Source organism: Dendrobates tinctorius, unplaced genomic scaffold (genome assembly GCF_039654945.1).
Source record: "Dendrobates tinctorius isolate UK_male_01 unplaced genomic scaffold, ASM3965494v1 ptg000241l, whole genome shotgun sequence".
Taxonomy (NCBI): domain Eukaryota; kingdom Metazoa; phylum Chordata; class Amphibia; order Anura; family Dendrobatidae; genus Dendrobates; species Dendrobates tinctorius.
This window is the reverse complement of record NW_027361908.1, coordinates 10,656,180-10,674,608: the sequence shown is the minus strand read 5'-3', so window position 1 is coordinate 10,674,608 and position 18,429 is coordinate 10,656,180. Positions and strand designations below refer to the sequence as shown.

General features: G+C 44.5%; 1 protein-coding gene and 1 long non-coding RNA gene across 5 annotated transcripts in view; one reads left to right on the top strand and one right to left on the bottom strand.

Annotated features, from left to right (window-relative positions):
• Window positions 1-9,725, bottom strand: part of TMPO (thymopoietin) — a 23,831-nt gene extending 14,106 nt beyond the window's left edge. For all 4 annotated transcript variants that reach the window (XM_073556948.1, XM_073556950.1, XM_073556949.1 and 1 more), the window contains exons 1-4: window positions 9,297-9,725; window positions 5,883-6,009; window positions 5,344-5,493; window positions 3,987-4,084 (exon numbers count right to left, since the gene is read on the bottom strand). In XM_073556948.1, the coding sequence (XP_073413049.1) occupies window positions 3,987-4,084; window positions 5,344-5,493; window positions 5,883-6,009; window positions 9,297-9,521 (600 nt within the window). In that variant the 5' untranslated portion in view covers window positions 9,522-9,725. The remainder of the gene's footprint in view (window positions 1-3,986; window positions 4,085-5,343; window positions 5,494-5,882; window positions 6,010-9,296) is intronic.
• LOC141060635 (uncharacterized) lies at window positions 9,047-18,429 on the top strand. Its single transcript, XR_012222734.1, has 2 exons — window positions 9,047-9,235; window positions 17,900-18,429. It is a non-coding gene; the product is annotated as an uncharacterized lncRNA (long non-coding RNA).

Sequence of the window (18,429 nt, the reverse complement as noted above, 5' to 3'; positions counted from 1 at the left end):
CAATAAATATATACTATGTTCTATCTAAATATCTTGATTATTGTATCATAAAAATGATTGAATGTCTGATGTTCACATTGTACTACTATAAATTTTTCACTTAAATACAAACAATATATGTGGGAGTCGGAGTAGTGGAGTCGGTGTAAGAGAAATTGAGGAGTCGAAGTCACAGGTTTGGGTTTCCGACTCCACAGCCCTGGTTATGACCACTGATATAGTGACAGTTACCCAGTTGCTGTGGTCGTAACCATGGATACCCAAGGTCCTGCAATGCACTACACATGAGGAAGACAGCAAATTAGAAAAACAATACTACTTTTCTAATAGGAGATAATTGCTAATATTATTACACCTACTACATATTAGGATAGGATCTTGGAGATCAATTTCCTTCAGGCAGCAGGGCTTTCAGTGCAGTGACGACAGATTTAGAACGCTATTCACCTGCAGATTAACCCCACACCATTTTAACATGACAGGTTCCCTTTAAGGCATTGTAGCTACACTCAAATTTTCAACATTTGGACAATACATCTCCAATACTGTATGCTGAAAGAAAATAAACTGAAATAAAACACTTACAAAACTTGTGAATTCGCTTTCTGGCCTACCTCTGGTTACTAGTGAAGGTAGTGGAGCTGGTTATATTGACAGAGGGGTCGCGAGTTCTCTTTCCGGGCTCCCTCTGGTGGTTACTGGAGGTAATGGAGCTGATCTAATTAACAGAGGCCTGCCACCTAATAATGAGCAGGATGACTGGATTTAAGACAGCCAACTCCCTCAATCCCTGCTGGTGATTTTTTCCTGCCTCCTGGGGTCTTAAGGTACTGTCACACTTAGCGATATACCAGTGATCCCGACCAGCGATATGACGCGGTCAGGATCGCTGGTGCATCGCTAACTGGTCGCTAGTGAGCTGCCACACAGGCAGATCTCACCAGCGACATCGCAGGGGACGGGGGTCGCTACTTACCTGTCACACACAGCGATCCTGCGTCCTCCCGCCCGGCTCCACGCGTCGCTCGTCCTCACAGCAGGAAGCTGACGACGAGAAGCGGTCCTGAACGTTCTCGCGCGATCAGCGATAACCAGCGGGGGAGCGGGTCGTAGGTATCAGACACAGATATCGCTAGCAATATCGCTATAACGTCACAAGTTATATCGATATTGCTAGCGATATCTCTTAGTGTGACATGCCCTTTAGTTTCCAGCTCAGTCCCTGCATGCTCAGCCAAGTGTTCTTTTGCTATTGTTCACATTTGATCTGGTTTTGTCTATTTCAGTTGTGTGTGTTCAGCCAGCTCCGGCTGGGCTGAATTTCCATCCTTATGTTACTGCTTGTGCCAGTTTGTTTTTGTCCCTTATTGGATTGGCCTCTTTTTGCTCTGCTTACAGAATATACCACTGCTGATATAGTGGGTGAAGTCTAGTGACTTCAGTATTTTTCTATCAGACGCAGGGCTGTGGAGTCGGAGTCGTGGAGTCGGAGTCGGTGCTCATTTTGGTGGAGTCGGTGTAAAATGGACCGACTCAGACTCCTAAAATATATAATAAATTGGGTACAGTAATTCAATGCAGGATGTGCTGAATATTTTTTCATAGGAGTTTGGGAAAGTTTTGAAATGTCCTATAAATGGCTGTTATATTCCTGATCTAAGGCTACATTCACACACAGCGTTTTTCCTGTGTTTTTTGAGGATACGTTTTTCAGCTGCAAAAGCTGATCATCTTTTTAAAAAAAACTGCATCACCTGAAAGGTTTTTGAGCTCATAGATAATGTTTTCAATAGCAAAAGCAGATTAGAAATCTGCTCTATCTATCCATATCTGTCTATCCATATCGTATCTGTACCAAAAAGAATGAAAACCGGGTAGTACACCAATATATATTCTGTTCTATCTAAATATCTTGATTATTGGATCATAAAAATGATTAAATGTCTGAGGTTCACATTGTACTACAATAAATTTTTCACTTAAATATAAGCAATATGTGTGGGAGTCGGAGTCGTAGTCGGTGTAAGAGAAATTGAGGAGTCGGAGTCAGAGTCACAGGTTTGGCTTACCGACTCCACAGCCCTGATCAGACGTGTTGGGCATTTTTGCAGGGTTTTTTGCGTGATTGCAGACAGTCTTTCCTTTCCTGTCTAGTTACACTGTGTTCCAAATTATCCAAAAAATATTTCCTCATATTTTCTCTAAATTACCTATATGAATTGCAGTCATTGTTATTTTCCAGTTATCTAGTATTCTAGTATAATTGCAATGTTTTTGAACAAACTGCCTATGAAAAAGAATATTTTTAAAAATAAGAAACACTCAAAATGCATGTTCCAAATTATTATGCACAGTTTTCAACCTTTTTATTTGGAACAAAAAAATGGTCAATTGTGAAATTATAAGCATTATCAGCTTATTACAAAATGAAATCAAACATTTTTCAAGTCAAAACTTTGGATGGTTTGTGCTTCAATTGTTTTGCATGTGGACAGAATACCCTCACAGAGCTGTTGCTTAGATGTGAACTGCACCCCGCCATCATAGACACTCCTTTTGATGATGCTCCAATGGGGTTGAGGTCAGGGGAAGATGGTGGCCACACCATAAGTTTGTCCTCTTTTATGCCCATAGCAGCCAGAGATGCAGATGTGTTATTTGCAGCATGAGACGGTGCATTATCATGCATGAAAATGATATTGCTGCAGAAAGCACGGTTCTTCCTCTTGAACCATGGCAGAAAGTGCTGTTTTAGAAACTCCACATAGATTATGGAGTTCATCTTTACCCCTTCAGGGATCCTAAAGGGGCTGATGATCTCTCTCCCTATGATTCCAGCCCAAAACATTACTCCACCTCCTCCTTATTGGCGCCTTAGCCGTGTTTTCATGGGGTGTCCATCAACCAGCCATCCTCCACTCCATCCATCTGGACCATCGAGCGTTGCACAGCACTCATCGGTGAACAAAACAGTTTGGAAGTCAGTCTTCATGCATCGTTTGGCCCACTGGAGCCGTTTCTGCTTGTGTGCAGTGGATAGAGGTGGTCGACAGGATGGCTTACGCACAGCTGCAAACCTCTGAAGGACCCTGCATCTTGTTGTTCGGGGGATGTTGGAGGCACCAGCAGCTTCAAAACTTGTCTGCTGCTATGACAAGGCATTTTTGCAGCTGCTCTTTTAACCTGATGCAATTGCCTGTTGGAAAGAGTCCTCAATTTTTCCTTATCAGCACGCACACGTGTGTGCTGGGAATCAGCTACATACTTCTTGATTGTGCGATGATCACGATGAAGTGTCTTGGCAAAGTTGATTGTAGTCATGCCTTGACCTAAATACTGCACAATTTGTTGCTTCTCAGCAGCCGACACATCCTTTTTCTTTCCCATTTTGGCAAAAAATGTAGACTGCTTAATAATGTGGAACAGCCATAATGTGGAACAGCCTTCTTATGTAGTCTTGCCTTTATTTGGACACACCTGCTAAACTAATTTGCACAGGTATCTGCAATTGCTTTCAGTGATATAAAGAGCCCTGACACATATCACCATCAATGAGTTTAAATGACAAACAAAAAAATTCTAACCTTATCACTCCTAAACTTTTTGCATAATTTGGAACACAGTGTAGTGTGGGCCCCATCGTTTGCTCAGTCTATTTTCCTACCTGCGTTTGTGTTTTCATCTTGTCTCACCGACAATGTGTGTTTGGGGGCCATCTATTCCTTTGGGGTCTGCTCTGGGGCAGTTTAGAGTTCCCCTTTCTTGCTTTAGGCTTATTTAGTTCTCTGGCTGTGTCGAGGCATCTAGGATCATCGTAGGTACACTCCACGGCTACTGCTAGTTGTGTGGATAGGATCAGGGGTCTGCAATCCGCTTAGTTACCAACCTCTCTGGTTTTCTGTGGCTTAGCTTGGTCTTGCTTTCCTCCTCAGTGACCCAATCATAACACAAAACCTATTCATGTAAGAACCACCTTTTACACATACCTCATTTTGCTCCAGTCTTTTGGACCGAGATGTAACTTGAGCCTTTGATTTACTTCTTATTGGCTCTCTAGGCTCAAAAGTCTGGTCTGTCCTGGGTTCTATAAATAGGCATGAGAAAAAAGTGTTTATAGAAGTGGTATTTTGAGCAATCAAAATGAAACGCACATTCTTGCATTATAAAGTGTGTGGGATTTTTCTTGTATGCTTATTTATTGAGAGGCATCCTATATGGGGACTGAATTTCCCTATAGAGTGAGGCAAATCCCATTTTATCACAAACAACAATTTTTCATTTTTATGTTCATCAAGCAAGTCTACCGCAATTCATATTTCCACAGCATACCTATGGTATGCTATAAATGTACAATGTATGAAAACTATTTGGGGCATAAGTGCACACATACATTGTAAAACAAAATATATATATCATATAAAGCTCAAGTGTGTATATGTATGTTTGTATGTCCGGGATTGGCATCCGCACCGTCGCAGCTACAGCCACAAAATTTGGCAGTCACACGTCTCGACCCCAAGAGCATCCTAGGATATGTTGTGAGGTGAAATTTTAACCCTGCGCGTTCCGATTCACCAAACAATTTTGCCCCTATCTACATAATAGGGAAAAAAGTGTGTATCAAGCCCCGCCCCTCATTATGATGTCATAATAGTTGCCATGGCGACGCTGATGTCAGCATAGGTTGCAAGCCCCGCCACTCATGTCATAATGGTTGACTATGGGAAGGAGGATGTGTGATGGGTAAATGGGCACTGGACTATGGGATGGAGGATATGTATGACGGGTATATGGGCATGGGACTATGGGATGGAGGATATGTATGATGGGTATATGGGCACGGGACTATGAGATGAAGGATGTGTGATGGGTATATGGGCACTCGACTATGGGATGGTGAATATGTATGATGGGTATATGGGCATGGGACTATGGGATGGAGGATGTGTGATGGGTATATGGGCACGGGACTATGGGATGGAGGATATGTGATGGGTATATGGGCACGGAACTATGGGATGGAGGATATGTATGATGGGTATATGGGCACGGGCCTATGGGATCGTGGATATGTATGATGGGTATATGGGCACGGGCCTATGGGATCGTGGATATGTATGATGGGTATATCGGCACCGGACTATGGAATGGAGGATAATTATAGTTTGCTATAACTAACCACAGTTAGTTAACTATGCCCGGGCAGCGCCGGGCTCTTTAGCTAATAAAAATATTATATATATATATATATATATATATATATATATATAATCTCTCTGCAGGCATGTGTAGCCTACGGCCTGACAACGAATTGAAGACTTGAAATTCTAATTGAAGCTTTACCATCATTGTCGCTATACTGTCCAGAATCTGTGTTTCCATTCTGTTTGTTGTCTGCAGTTGACAAGTCTGCTACAGGAGGTGAAATAGATACCACCTCTTGCTGCTCTTTCACCTTTGAAAGTCTTTGTTCATAAACTTTCCTTGTACTGTCTGTAAACGAGAAAACATAAGAAAACTAGGTTGCAGTGACTTTGTGTAAGGCAAGTTAGTCATGAGCGAGTATACTCGTTGCTCAGGTGTCCTCACGAATATTTTGGTGTGCTCCGAGATTTAGTTTGTGTCGACGCAGCTGCATGATTTGCGGCTGCTGGACAGGTTGAATACATGTGGGAATTCCCTAACAAACAGGCATTCCTCACATGTATTCAGGCTGTCTAGCAGCTGCAAAACATGCAGCTGCTTAGATACAAACTAAATCTCCAAGCATGCCAAAATAATCGGAGCACACCCGAGCAACGAGTATACTCGCTCATCACTCGAAGGCTATCTTATACAATTTAAAAGCGGTGAAACTAAAATGCTTTATTGAGGACACATACCCAAAATAGGACCAGCCTTCACTCCATATTTTAACAGTTGCTCCCTGAGAGCTTCATTACTGAGGGAAGTTATGTCTTGTTCATTGTTTCCTTCTACAGTTGGTTTATCTGTCTTCTTTGTCGCTTTCTTAAAAAATAGAAAGATAGCATAGAATGCAATTCAGCAGATTATTAATCACATGCTAAAAAGGTGCACTCAAAAGCAAAACAGATGCACTGCTCTACCTTATTGAAGGCCAGAAAAAGTGGAGTATAGGTCAATCTTACTGTCTCTACGCTGGTCTATATCATGAGGGTGCCAACTCCCAGCCTGCTTATGAAAGGTGTTGCCTGCTTTTACATTTTGTAAATGGCCCATGACGGCCACAGAAGGATAAATTTTATCCGATAAAATATCAGCACTGCTGCCAAAGCCAGAAGAGAATGTGGCAGCACTCTTCCGATTTGGACATCGCCTCTGTAGCCAGTGACAACTGGAATGTGAACCAAGACCAACAGGGTACACATGCAATTATGAGGTCAGAAAAAGATTGAAAACAGTAGATATAGAAATCAAGCACCACAGCACTGTACGAAAGGAGTCTAAACTACACAGGCAATGTCTTGCACCATAGATCCCCATCCTTCAGAGCCACATTCAGCTATGAAAAATGGTCGCACAGCTCCTGCCCCACTCACAGCAACACCCAGAGGCCCCAGTTTCCGGTATAATGTCAGTCAAAGCTTCTCCACTGAAATCACACCAACGCAGTATGCCAAGTTCAAGGGTTTCCCATCTTACCACCATCCTGATATGCTTTTCTGTGCAGGGCTACACACAAAAGTCACCATCTGGAGATCTACTCTTAATAGCTGTTTGGGGACCACTGTCCCACAATGAGGCAAAATCCACTGACATGACTGATGGGCATTCAAATAAAATAATTGGGTTAGAACACAAACGTTAATTACCTAACCATAGGTTATCCACCGATCATGAGGAAGGACGTTCTGCATCTCCCATTCAAACAGAGCAGTGGTCATGAGCGATCTTGCTCACCGAGTGACTTCGGCGTGCTTGAAAATATGTTTGAATCCCCCCTCAGCTATTCCGACAGCTGCAGTACTTTCAGGTTTGTCCCCTTCATGTGTTGCGGCTGTTGAACATTCACGAGACATGCAGGCGTGTGGACTCGGACATATTTTTTGATCAAGCAAAAGTCACTGAGCACACAAGCATGCTGGGATAACGCCTTATCTACGCACATCTGGTCATCACTATTGGCAGCCCATTCAGTACCTGTACAGGACTCTGCTATCCCTGTCAGGCACATGACCAATGAATACAGCAGTAGTGCTCGCATGTCATTAGGACAGGGGCTATTTCTTGGATTGATGGGGATCCCAGAGATACACTTATCACCAACATGCGAATAGGTCATAGATATTGTTTATGGTCCACTTTACTTTAGGATATTTTCCCATACAGAGGATTTTCTCACCAAGGACTATTTGCTTCTGACCAGCACAACATAAAAAGACAGTATTCGGGCATGTCCACACAGTGACGAGGGCGGACTCGCAAAGAATTTCCTTGACAATGCCACTTCAGGAAACAGCCAGATCCTGAAACTCATGACAACCATGGCCACCAAATAGTGACAAGTTTAAGCTGCATGGTCTAGCCTACAGTGTGTGGATGTTATAGGATCTACACCTACAAATTCATCCAAATAAACTAATAAAAAGGATACACCAGGGTATCACACAGCCAGAACATCTGCTACCTGTCACCACCCCCCCAGGCAGTTTTAAGTAAAAGAGCCACCTTGTGCAGCACTAATGCTGCATTCTGTCAAGGTGGCTCTTATTTAGCATCCCTTCCACAGCAGAAATAAGCGTTTTTAAAATTTGTCAGACATACCTGGAGTTTGTCCGGTGGACAGGTCTTTCCCCCCCTCGGACACAGACGCCTCACATCCATCAGTCATTTCCTCCTTCAGTCTTTGCTCCGCCTCCTCAGCGGTCATTTCAAATCCTGGCGCGGTTAGCGCTGCCCGTGCTGACATCACATCATGTCCTTCCTATCGAGCCTGCGCGGCCAGAGATCCCGCCCCGCAGTCTCCTGATTTATTCACACTGCGGCGCTGGGAATCTTGGGCATGCGCAGTAGTTCTCTGCGGCTCTCCCTCAAATCCCTCCGCCTCTTTCCTACTGTGCAGCGTCATAGGAATTAGTGATGAGCTGACGATTCCTATGACGCTGCATAGTAGGATTTGAAATGACCGCTGAGGAGGCGGAGCAAAGACTGAAGGAGGAAATGACTGATGGATGTGAGGCGTCTGTGTCCGAGGGGGAAAGACTTGCCCCCCCCCCCCCCCCCGGACAAAATTCTGGTTTGTGACTAATTTTAAAAACGCCACCTTGACAGAATGCAGCATTAGTGCTGCACAAGGAGGCTCTTTTACTTGAAAACGCCTTGCGGGGGGGAATGACAGGTTCCCTTTAATGGGCCCGCATTATTAAGAACAGAAGAAAACATTCTGTGTGGAGAATCTTCTGTTGGATGGATAACAAGATAATTAACCCTTGATGCCCCTGGCTGGCATTTGTCACAGTTTATTTCCCATGTAGCTAAATGGGGAAAAATGATTAGCGCCCTCTGTACCAACTCAAGCTTCTGAGCCCAATGTACACTCTGCCATGATGTTGGCTCAGTGCGTAGTTTATAAAATGTCTGTATCCTTTAGGGTAGACTAAAGGTACTGTCACACTGAACGATATCGCTAGCAATATCACTATAACTTGTGACGTTATAGCGATATTGTCTGATACTTACCTACGACCCGCTCCCCCGCTGGTTATCGCTGATCGCGCAAGAACGTCCAGGACTGTTTCTCGTCGTCAGCTTCCTGTGTGGAGCCGGGCGGGAGGACGCAGGATCGCCGCGTCTGACAGGTAAGTAGCGACCCCCGCGATATCGCTGGTGAGTTCTGCCTATGTGGCAGCTCACTAACGACCACTTAGCGATGCACCAGCGATCCTGACCGCGTCATATCGCTGGTGCATCGCTAAGTGTGACAGTACCTTAAGGCTAGCAGTGACATGCTGAGAGTGTGTAAACCATGACAATATTTAAGAAAAAAGGCGGGAAGCGTCCCGCGAGCTCCTCCAGGTGGCGCTGCAGCGGGCTCGGCAGCACTGAGCACACACAACCCCCTGAGGTAATGTGCAGACCGGACACAAGACGCTGCGGTGTATCCGGCCGGCATGTCCCTTGCTGAACCGTTACCTAACACCACGCAGCTGGGATCAGTTACTGCCAGAGCCCGCCATGGCTCCCTCATGGAATATTCATGAAGAGGCCTAAGCAGGTAGTGGCAGTGCAGCCCCTTTCATTCCTCCCCGTGCCCCTCAGCCCTTCCCCGTGCTCACCCGTCCCGGCGGCCGGCCTCGGCCCCGTACCGGCGTGGACTCCCTCTCCTCGTCGCTGGAGAAGTCTGGAGTGGCGCGGTTGCGGGAGCTGAGGTGCAGGCGGTACAGCTGCACGTAGACGTCCTTGCGCTGCTCGCCGCTGGGGAGAACCACCTTATTAGCGATGAGCTCGTTCTTCAGCTTCTCTTTGGTGAGCACTGAGGGGTCTTCTAGATAGCCCGACATGGCGCGCACATGCAGACCGCCCAGCCGTTAGTAAGTCCCCGCGCTCGCTGCAGAGCCAGCCGCCTGTCACCTCCCTGACAAAGGGATGGCAATTGTGCCCGAGCTGGGAACGGAAACACTAGCACGCTGGTAACGGCCGCAGTGTGCGCGACGAAGAAGCGGGATGCCAAACAATAACACGCGCTGCGATTGGCTACCGGGGAAAGCAAAGCGAGCGGGGATTGGTTGTGGGCGGCCTTTAAAAAAAGACATCACAACGCGGCCTCTCACAGATTAGAGTCCCTGGGGCAGAGCTGTGGGCGGGGCTGAGCCGCCTTTGTGCTGCCAGGCCCACCGAGGAGGGCGGGGTGGCTACAGAGCAAACGGCTCATCTGTCTGCAGCCCGGGACGGGATAGTACAGCTCTGAGCGGAGTCTGAGAGAGAAACAGCCAAATGTCACCTCAGGAGCGACAGCTACCCTAGAGGACCGTGCACTGTTGTTCTTGCAGTTTTTTAGCATCTTCTTTAGAGAAAGCCACTACAAATAGTTTTATTGCTTTTCTGTCACACATTTCTTTTGATCAGCCAAAGCCTAGAATGGATCTTAAAGAGATGACGGATTTACAGGAAACACTGATTTTCTTTGCTGTGTGCACACGTTGCAGATTAGCTGTGGATCCGCTGCGTTTTTGGCCGCACGGTTTCGCATCAGATCCGTAGTGTAGTGCACAGCCAATGTTAATCTATGGGAAATGGAGATTTGTTGTGCACATGCTGCAGAAAAATCAGTATAGATTTGCAGCGTTTTATTTTCCGCAGCAGGCTCTTTTTGCGTATCTGCACCCATCAACTTGCTTTGAGTCAGGCACATCCGCAGCAAAACCGCAGGTGTAAAAAAGATCTGCGGATGTGAGTGCGAGAAACGCTGCAGATCGGGAGGAGGGAAGTGTGTGGGCGGTGACTATGTGTGGGGTCTGCGTGAATCTGTGTGCGGGGGGATCCACCGATGGGACTACTAGTCCCATCCGGCAATGCCTGCTACAGTGACACCATTAGCCAATGATGGGAAAGTAGTAGTCCCATCATCTGGGCTAATATGTTGAACATTAAAAAAAAATCACATACAGTATACTTACCATATACACCTAATCCCCAAAGCCATGGATCATCTGCAAATAAAATTTAAATAATAAACAATATACTCCCTGTGTCCAATGTAATCCAATTAAGCCGGTCATGGCATGATGTCAGTTCCCGCATCATGACGGGCTATGCCCGTCATGCCTTTGAACTACCACTGCGTGTAAACACACAGTGGTAGTTCAGTGCTGACAGGCACGGCAAGGGGTGCAAGGACCCATGCTGTCGGTCCCCGCACCCAGAACGCTGCGATCAATCAGTCAATCTGACCGATCGCAGCATGATCGGGCAGGAGATGCTGAAATTTTAGCATCTCCTGCCCTGTAAGTGCAGAAGCTCAGCGCTGCCGGTTGCTGAGCTTCCTGCACTAACAGTCAGGAGTGACGTCCTGATTGCTGCGATCGAAGTGTTCATGGGGGAGGCAGAGGGTCAGGGGCTCCCTCTGCCTCAGATCGGCGTCCCCGCGATATAATCGCTGGCCCGATCTCAGCCATGATGACCCAGGATTGTCATGACAACCCCCGGGTCATCCAGCTACGGAAAGCCTCTGAGACCATGCTCACAGCATTGTCTCAGCAGCTTTCTCCATAGGTATAATGCATTGCAGTGCTGGAGCATTGCAATGTATTATGCCTGCAAATCAAAGTGAAAGTCCCATAACATAAAGGGACAAGGTAAAAAAAAAACATTTTTTAAAAAAATATGTAAAAAAAATTAGAAAATCCCCTATAAATACACATTTTTATGTAAAAAAATAAAATAAAAAAAACACATTTGGTATCGCCGCATCTGTAAAAATCCCATCTATAAAAGTGTCACCCTAGATAACCCCTTCAGTGAACGACGTGAAAAAAAAACAAAAAAGTAGCAAATTATTCTTTTTCCAAGCAGTGTCATTATACCGCTTGAAAAAGGGTAATAAAACGCGATAAAAAACAAATGGTAATAAATATAGTATCACTGAAAGCGCCATCTTGTCCCGCAAAAAAAACAAGCCGTCATACAGCTCTATCAGCGGAAAAATAAAAAAGTTATAGCTCTCAGAATAAAGTGATGCAAAAATAATTATTTTTTCTATAAAAGGTTTTCTTGTGTAAAAAACGCCAAAAAAAAAGATATAAATGAGGTATCGTTGTAATCGTAGTGACCTGAAGAATAAAGCTGCCTTACTAATTTTACCACATGCGGAACGGAGAAAAAAAAATCCTGAATTGCTGGTTTTTGTTCATTCTGCCTCCACAAAAATTGGAATAGAAAGCGATCAAAAAACGTTATGTGCCTGAAAATGGTACCAATAAAAACATCAGCTTGTCCCGCAAAAAATAAGCCCTCACATGACTGTCGACCGAAATCGGGAAAAATTATAGCTCTCCAAATATGGTGATGCAAAAATTTCTTATAAAAAAATTCTTCCAAAAAAAGCGTCTTTTAGTGTGTGACAGAAGCTAAACATGAAAAAAGTATATAAGTCTGGTAACTCTGTAATTGCTCTGACCTGAAGAATAAAGTCACCTAATCACTAATACCGCACGAGGAACGGCGTAAAAAATAAAACCAATTCTTCACCTATTGTGGATTTGTTTCATTCTGCCTCCCAAAGGTCGCAGTAAGGCGATCACAGTGGTTTACCCCCACATATGGAGTATCAGCATACTTAGGACAAATTGCACAACAACTTTTGGGGTCTAATTTCTCCTGTTACCCTTGTGAAAATAAAAATTTTGGGGCAAAAATATCATTTTTGTGGAAAAAAATATGACTTTTTAATTTTCACAGCTATATGTTATAAACTTCTGTGAAGCACTTGTGGGTTTAAAGTGCTCACCACACATCTAGATAAGCTCCTTGGGGGGTCTAATTTCCAAAATGGGGTAACCTGTGGGGGGTTTCTACAGTTTAGGCACATCAGGGGCTCTCCAAACGCAACATGACGCCTGCAGACCATTCCATCAAAGTCTGCATTCCAAAACGGCGCTCCTTCCAAGCTCTACCATGCGCCCAAACAGTGGTTCTACCCCAGATATGGGTATCAGCGTACTCAGGACGAATTGCAAAACAACTTTTGGGGTCCTATTTCTCCTGATACCCTTGTGAAAATAGAAATTTGGTGGGAAAAAGATAGATTTTCTGGAAAAATATATGATTTTTTATTTTCACGGCTCTACGTTATAAACTTCTGTGAAGCACTTGGGGGTTCAAAGTGCTCACCACACATCTAGATAAGCTCCTTGGGGGGTTTAGTTTCCAAAATGGGGTCACTTGTGGGGGGGGTTTGTACTGTTTAGGCACATCAGGAGCTCTGCAAAAGCAACATGATGCCCGCAGAACACTCCATCAAAGTCTGCATTCCAAAACGGTGCTCCTTCCCTTCCGAGCTCTCCAATGAGCCCAAACCATGGTTCCCCCCACGTGTGGGATGTCATCGTACTCAGGACAAATTGCACAACAACTTTTGTGGTCCAATTTCTCCTCTTGCTCTTGTGAAAATAAAAAATAGCGTGCTAAAAAATCCTTTTTGAGGAAAAAAAACTGATTTTTTATTTTCATGGCTCTGCGTTAAAAACTTCTGTGAAGCAGTTGGGAGTTCAAAATGCTGACCACACATATAGATAAGTTCCTTAAGTTGTCTAGTTTCCATAATGATGTTACTTGTGGGGGGTTTCCACTGTTTAGGCACATCAGGGGCTCTCCAAACGCGACATGGCGTCCAATCTCAATTCCAGCCAGAAAATTCAAATGGCACTCCTTCCCTTCCAAGCCCTGCCATGCGCCCAAACAGTGGTTTACCCCCACATATGGGATATCGGCGTATTCAGGAGAAATCGCACAACAAATTTTGTGCTCATTTTCTCTTTTTACATTTGTGAAAATAAAAAAAATTGGTTCTGACGTAAAATGTTTGTAAAAAAAAAAGTTAAAAGTTAATTTTTTCCTTCCACATTGCTTCAGTTCCTGTGAAGCACGTAAAGGGTCTTGAATGTGGTTTTGAGCACCTTGAGGGGTGCAGTTTTTAGAATGGTATCACTTTTTGATATTTTCTGTAATATTGACCTCTCAAAGTGGCTTCAAATGAGAGGTGGGCTCTAAAAGAATGGTTTTGTACATTTTGTTGTAAAAATTAGAAATCACTGGTAAAATTTTAACCCTTATAACTTCCTAACCAAAAAAATTTTGGTTCCAAAATTGTGCTGATGTAAATTAAAAGTTTGAAAATTGCAAAATGTTTAAAATTTTTGCCATATTTCCATTTTTTTCATAAATAAAGGCAAGTCATATCGAAGAAATTTTACCACTAACATGAAGTAAAATATGTTACTAAAAATAAGAAACAATCTCAGAATCAGCGGGATCCATTAAAGCGCTTCAGAGTTATAACCTCATAAAGTGACAGTGGTCAGGATTGTAAAAATTGGCCTGGTCATTGAATGGAACCTGTCACCCCCCCCCCAGGGTGTTTTTAAGTAAAAGAGCCACCTTCAGCAACACTAAGGCTGCATTCTGTGAAGGTGTCTCTTATGTTTCTGATCCCTAGTAACTCTGAAATACTGACTTTTTTTAAAAATTCCCCGCTATACCTCTTGTGAGTCCGGGAGGTGTTTTTTCTCCCACGGTGTCCAGTGTCTTAGAGCCGTTAATCATTTCCTTGTTGCTATGTTTCGCCACCTCCTCTGCTCCTTACATGCCCGGCGCCTGCACTCTGCCAACAGTTCTCAGCCATGCGCGCTGCCCGGGAACTGACATCATGTGCTGATCGAATGCTCTCGCCGCGAGGCCCCAGATCCCGCCCCGCTGTGTGTTATGATGTATTCACACTGCGGGGCTGGGTATCTGGTGCCTGCGCAGTAGTGAGCCTCTGTCTCTGTGCCTGTCCCCATCTCCCCCTTCCTCCTTTTTCCTCCCTTGGCATGCAGCGTGTAGTGAGCTGAGCTCCCAAACACAGGATCTCATTGACAGGCAGGTCAGCGCCGCAGACTAAGGTGTTTAAAAGTCAAATTCGCTAGTTAATTTTGGGGTGTGTTTCCATGGTCAATAAACGCTGCGTTTCTTGTATATAAAAGTGTATAGTACAGCCACAGCATCAAACACGCAGCGTCCAGATGTTATAGCATAGTGGAGGGGATTTCATGAAATCCCGTCTCCACTATGGACACAGGCGGCAGACCCGCGTAAAGGGACATGCGTTGCGTCTTTCCAGGCTGCAGCATGTCTGTTTACGATGCGGCGACGCTCCGTCGCCACAGCGTAAATTGCCCATAGATGATCATTAGATGCGGTAAAATCGCATCTAATGATTACTCACATGCGTAGTAACGGCGTAATTACAGCTTACTACGCATGTCTAATAATTTACATAAAGTTTTACCTGCCCCCCAGCCTGAAGTCCCCCCGTCCACTGCAGTTCTCGCGACAACTTAGCTTATCGCGAGAACTGCCATGCACATGACAGGGGTTATCTCTGGTCACACTAAGCTAGTTCTCACGGTCGTGATCAAGGGCTTTGCTTGGATTTGGGCATGCAAAAAAAAAAAATGGAAAACTAGTGTTTTATTTCAATACAATACTTTTTTCTGGCTGTGTCTTTCATACTATACGATTAACAATGGATAGGCGTCTTATATTGACGCTTCTCCGTTATTAACCGGGCTTAATGTCACCTTACAATCAAAGGTGACATTAACCCCTTATTACCCCATATGCCACCACTACACTGCAGTGGGAGAGAGGCTAAGTGCCGGAATTGGCGCATCTTACAGATGCGCCATTTCTGGGGCGGCTGCGGGCTGGTGTTTGTAGCAAGGGGGTGGCCAATATCCATGGCCCCTTCCTAGGCTATGAATATCAGCCCCCAGCTGTCTGCATAGCCTTTTTGGCTATTAATTATATGGGGATCCCACTTCATTTTTTGGGGGGTACCCCTATTTTAATAGCCAGTAAAGGCTACACAGACAGCTGCGGGCTGTCCTACTAAAGAAAAGTCCAGGCTACTATCAATAGACACTGGAAGATACTATCCAGTAGCTACCCTGAAATTCCAGAATTCCAACAAAACTTTCTCCTGTGCTATCGTAGACCCAGGAATCTGAGAGACAAACTAGTTAGAGCTGATGCAGATTCAGGTACATTAGTACCAAGACTGACATTCCTCCGGACACAGAAACAAGGGACTTTTCCCTGTCTGCAATGTAACAACATACAGAGAGGGGATCGAATCTTTCACCCCCAGACTGGAGAAGCCATTCCGGTCAAATGTTTCTATACATGTAAATCAACACACGTGGTCTACTTGATCAAATTCCCATGTGGCCTAGCCTACGTAGGCGAAACAACACAGATGGTAAGGGATAGAATATCCCAACATAAATCGAACATTAGGTGTATAAGAACACACCTTCCTTTACCCCATCATTTCCTCGAGAAAGGACATAGCATCTCTCAAATCAAATTCCAAGTTTTGGAACAAGTGGAACCCAGCAGAAGAGGTCAAAATAGGACCAAAACCCTCAAAAGGAGGGAAGCATACTGGATTTTCAGACTCCAAACCTTGGAACCAAAAGTACTAAACAGAGAATATGATGTTCTAAGTTTTCTGTGAGGCAAGGGGATTTTAACCAAAGAACATGTGCAGTATTGTTTTTTGATTGTTTAACAGTACAAGTGTAAACACTAACTTGATCTCTCCTTTTTACTCTCTCTTAAGGGCATGTCACACTAAGAGATATCGCTAGCAATATCGCTATAACTAGTGACGTTATAGCGATATTGCTAGCGATATCGCTGTGTCTGATACTTACCTACGACCGGCTCCCCCGCTGGTTATCGCTGATCGCGCGAGAACGTTCAGGACCATTTCTCGTCGTCAGCTTCCTGCGGCGCTTCCTGCTGTGAAGACGAGCGACGCGTGGAGCCGGGCGGGAGGACGCAGGATCGCTGCGTCTGACAGGTAAGTAGCGACCCCCATCCCCAGCGATGTCGCTAGTGAGATCTGCCTATGTGGCAGCTCACTAGCGACCACTTAGCGATGTACCAGCGATCCTGACCGCGTCATATCACTGGTCGGGATCGCTGGTACATCGCTAAGTGTGACAGTACCATAATAGAACCGTTAGATCTGCTTCTCACCTTCCTACTAGGCACCCCTGTTCACTCGGTACAGTATATACAGTAGAGTTCACAAATAGTTATTTATAGTGAGCTATCCAGAATAATCTGTTCATTCACTGTCCATATTGGGTCAATTTATAATAATCTCATAGTATACAACCCATATTTTTATGCCATATATGTTTCGCAGAGATACTCCTTTTTTATATCACCCCTTTTTCCCCTATAGATGACCAAGGGACTCTCCCCTATAGATATATATGAATACGGGTGTCTCTACCAGTTCTGGTAACACTCACGTAGCAAGGGCGAGTAATACGGCTAGCCATATTTATTTACAGAGCTTGCCTGCAGGTTATCAACTGAGTGCTTCTCACATAATACATGCACACTGATGTACACATCAATCAGTGCTTCCATTTACACGCAGTCGCTCTAATGTAAAAAACACAATCGCTATGCTGCAGACCAATCTAGCGTCCTTGTGCTTACAGCGCAGGCGCGATCCATTTGATCACGTGACTGCGATGACTCGGCACATCGCATCATCCCTGCCGGGATATAAACCCGGAAGTCCTTTGTACACATGGCCTCCTCCACATACAGCGGTACTGACCACACGCCAGAAGGGCCACCACCTCAGGTAATATAGATGGCTTATGGCTTGCACTGCACGTGGCCTGAACGTACACAGACTGCTCACATTATGCAATCCTCTTCACAGTGCAATTCCATAGCGACGGTTGTCGCCATACTCCTAGCGCTATTTAGCCCAGCGGTACAGACCGCACGCCAGAGGAGCCATCATTTCAGGTATTTGAATGACTTACATGGCGCTCGGCTCAAACTTACATATTTGTGGCTCACATTGTTTTTGCTCACCCTATGCAATCTTTTTTCAGCGCAAATCAATAGTCGCCTTACGTTAGCACTATTTAGCTTATACCCATGAAACACAGCATCCAGGTAAATATAGAGACACCCTCTCCCTCTCTCCTTTTAACCCTCCTATTACGGTAATGTGGTTTCCTCTTGACAGGAATATTCACTTTACTATTAGTACTAAGGTTTTTCTCTGCATTAGGAGTGTTCACTTCACTATGCAACTTGACATATGGTATACCAGCCTGATGTTCACTCTTTTCTCTCCTCCCAGGAGGACCAGAATAATCGATCTGCATATGAAATAAGCATCACTATAAACCTCTCTGAATGTGCCACATTATGTACTCAATGTCTTGGAGCACCTATATCCTTTCACTACCTTGAATTTATTTTCACTATATGAACACCATTGACCTAAATTGGATATAAAATGGTTTGTCTTTTCTCCTTAACACGGTTTCTTTACATATCAATCAGTGAAGAGATGTAGAACGTGTACTCCTGTGGGTCACACTTAATGTGGAACGATCTCCTATGTCCGTATTCTATAACATGCCATTTTGACTGATATGATTGTTTTTTGTCTACAACCCCCCTCCCCCCTATTTTTTGTTCCTATGCATCATGTGATATTCGACTACGTTTCCTTATTTTTCTTTCTAATTTTATTTTTTCTTTGTATGTTGCCTGAACAGTAATCTTAAAGAGATTCTCTAATGAAGGTCTTATGTTGGACCGAAAACGTTTAGAATTAAACTTTACCTGGATGCCAATAAAAATTGAATCTTCTTTTTCAACAAA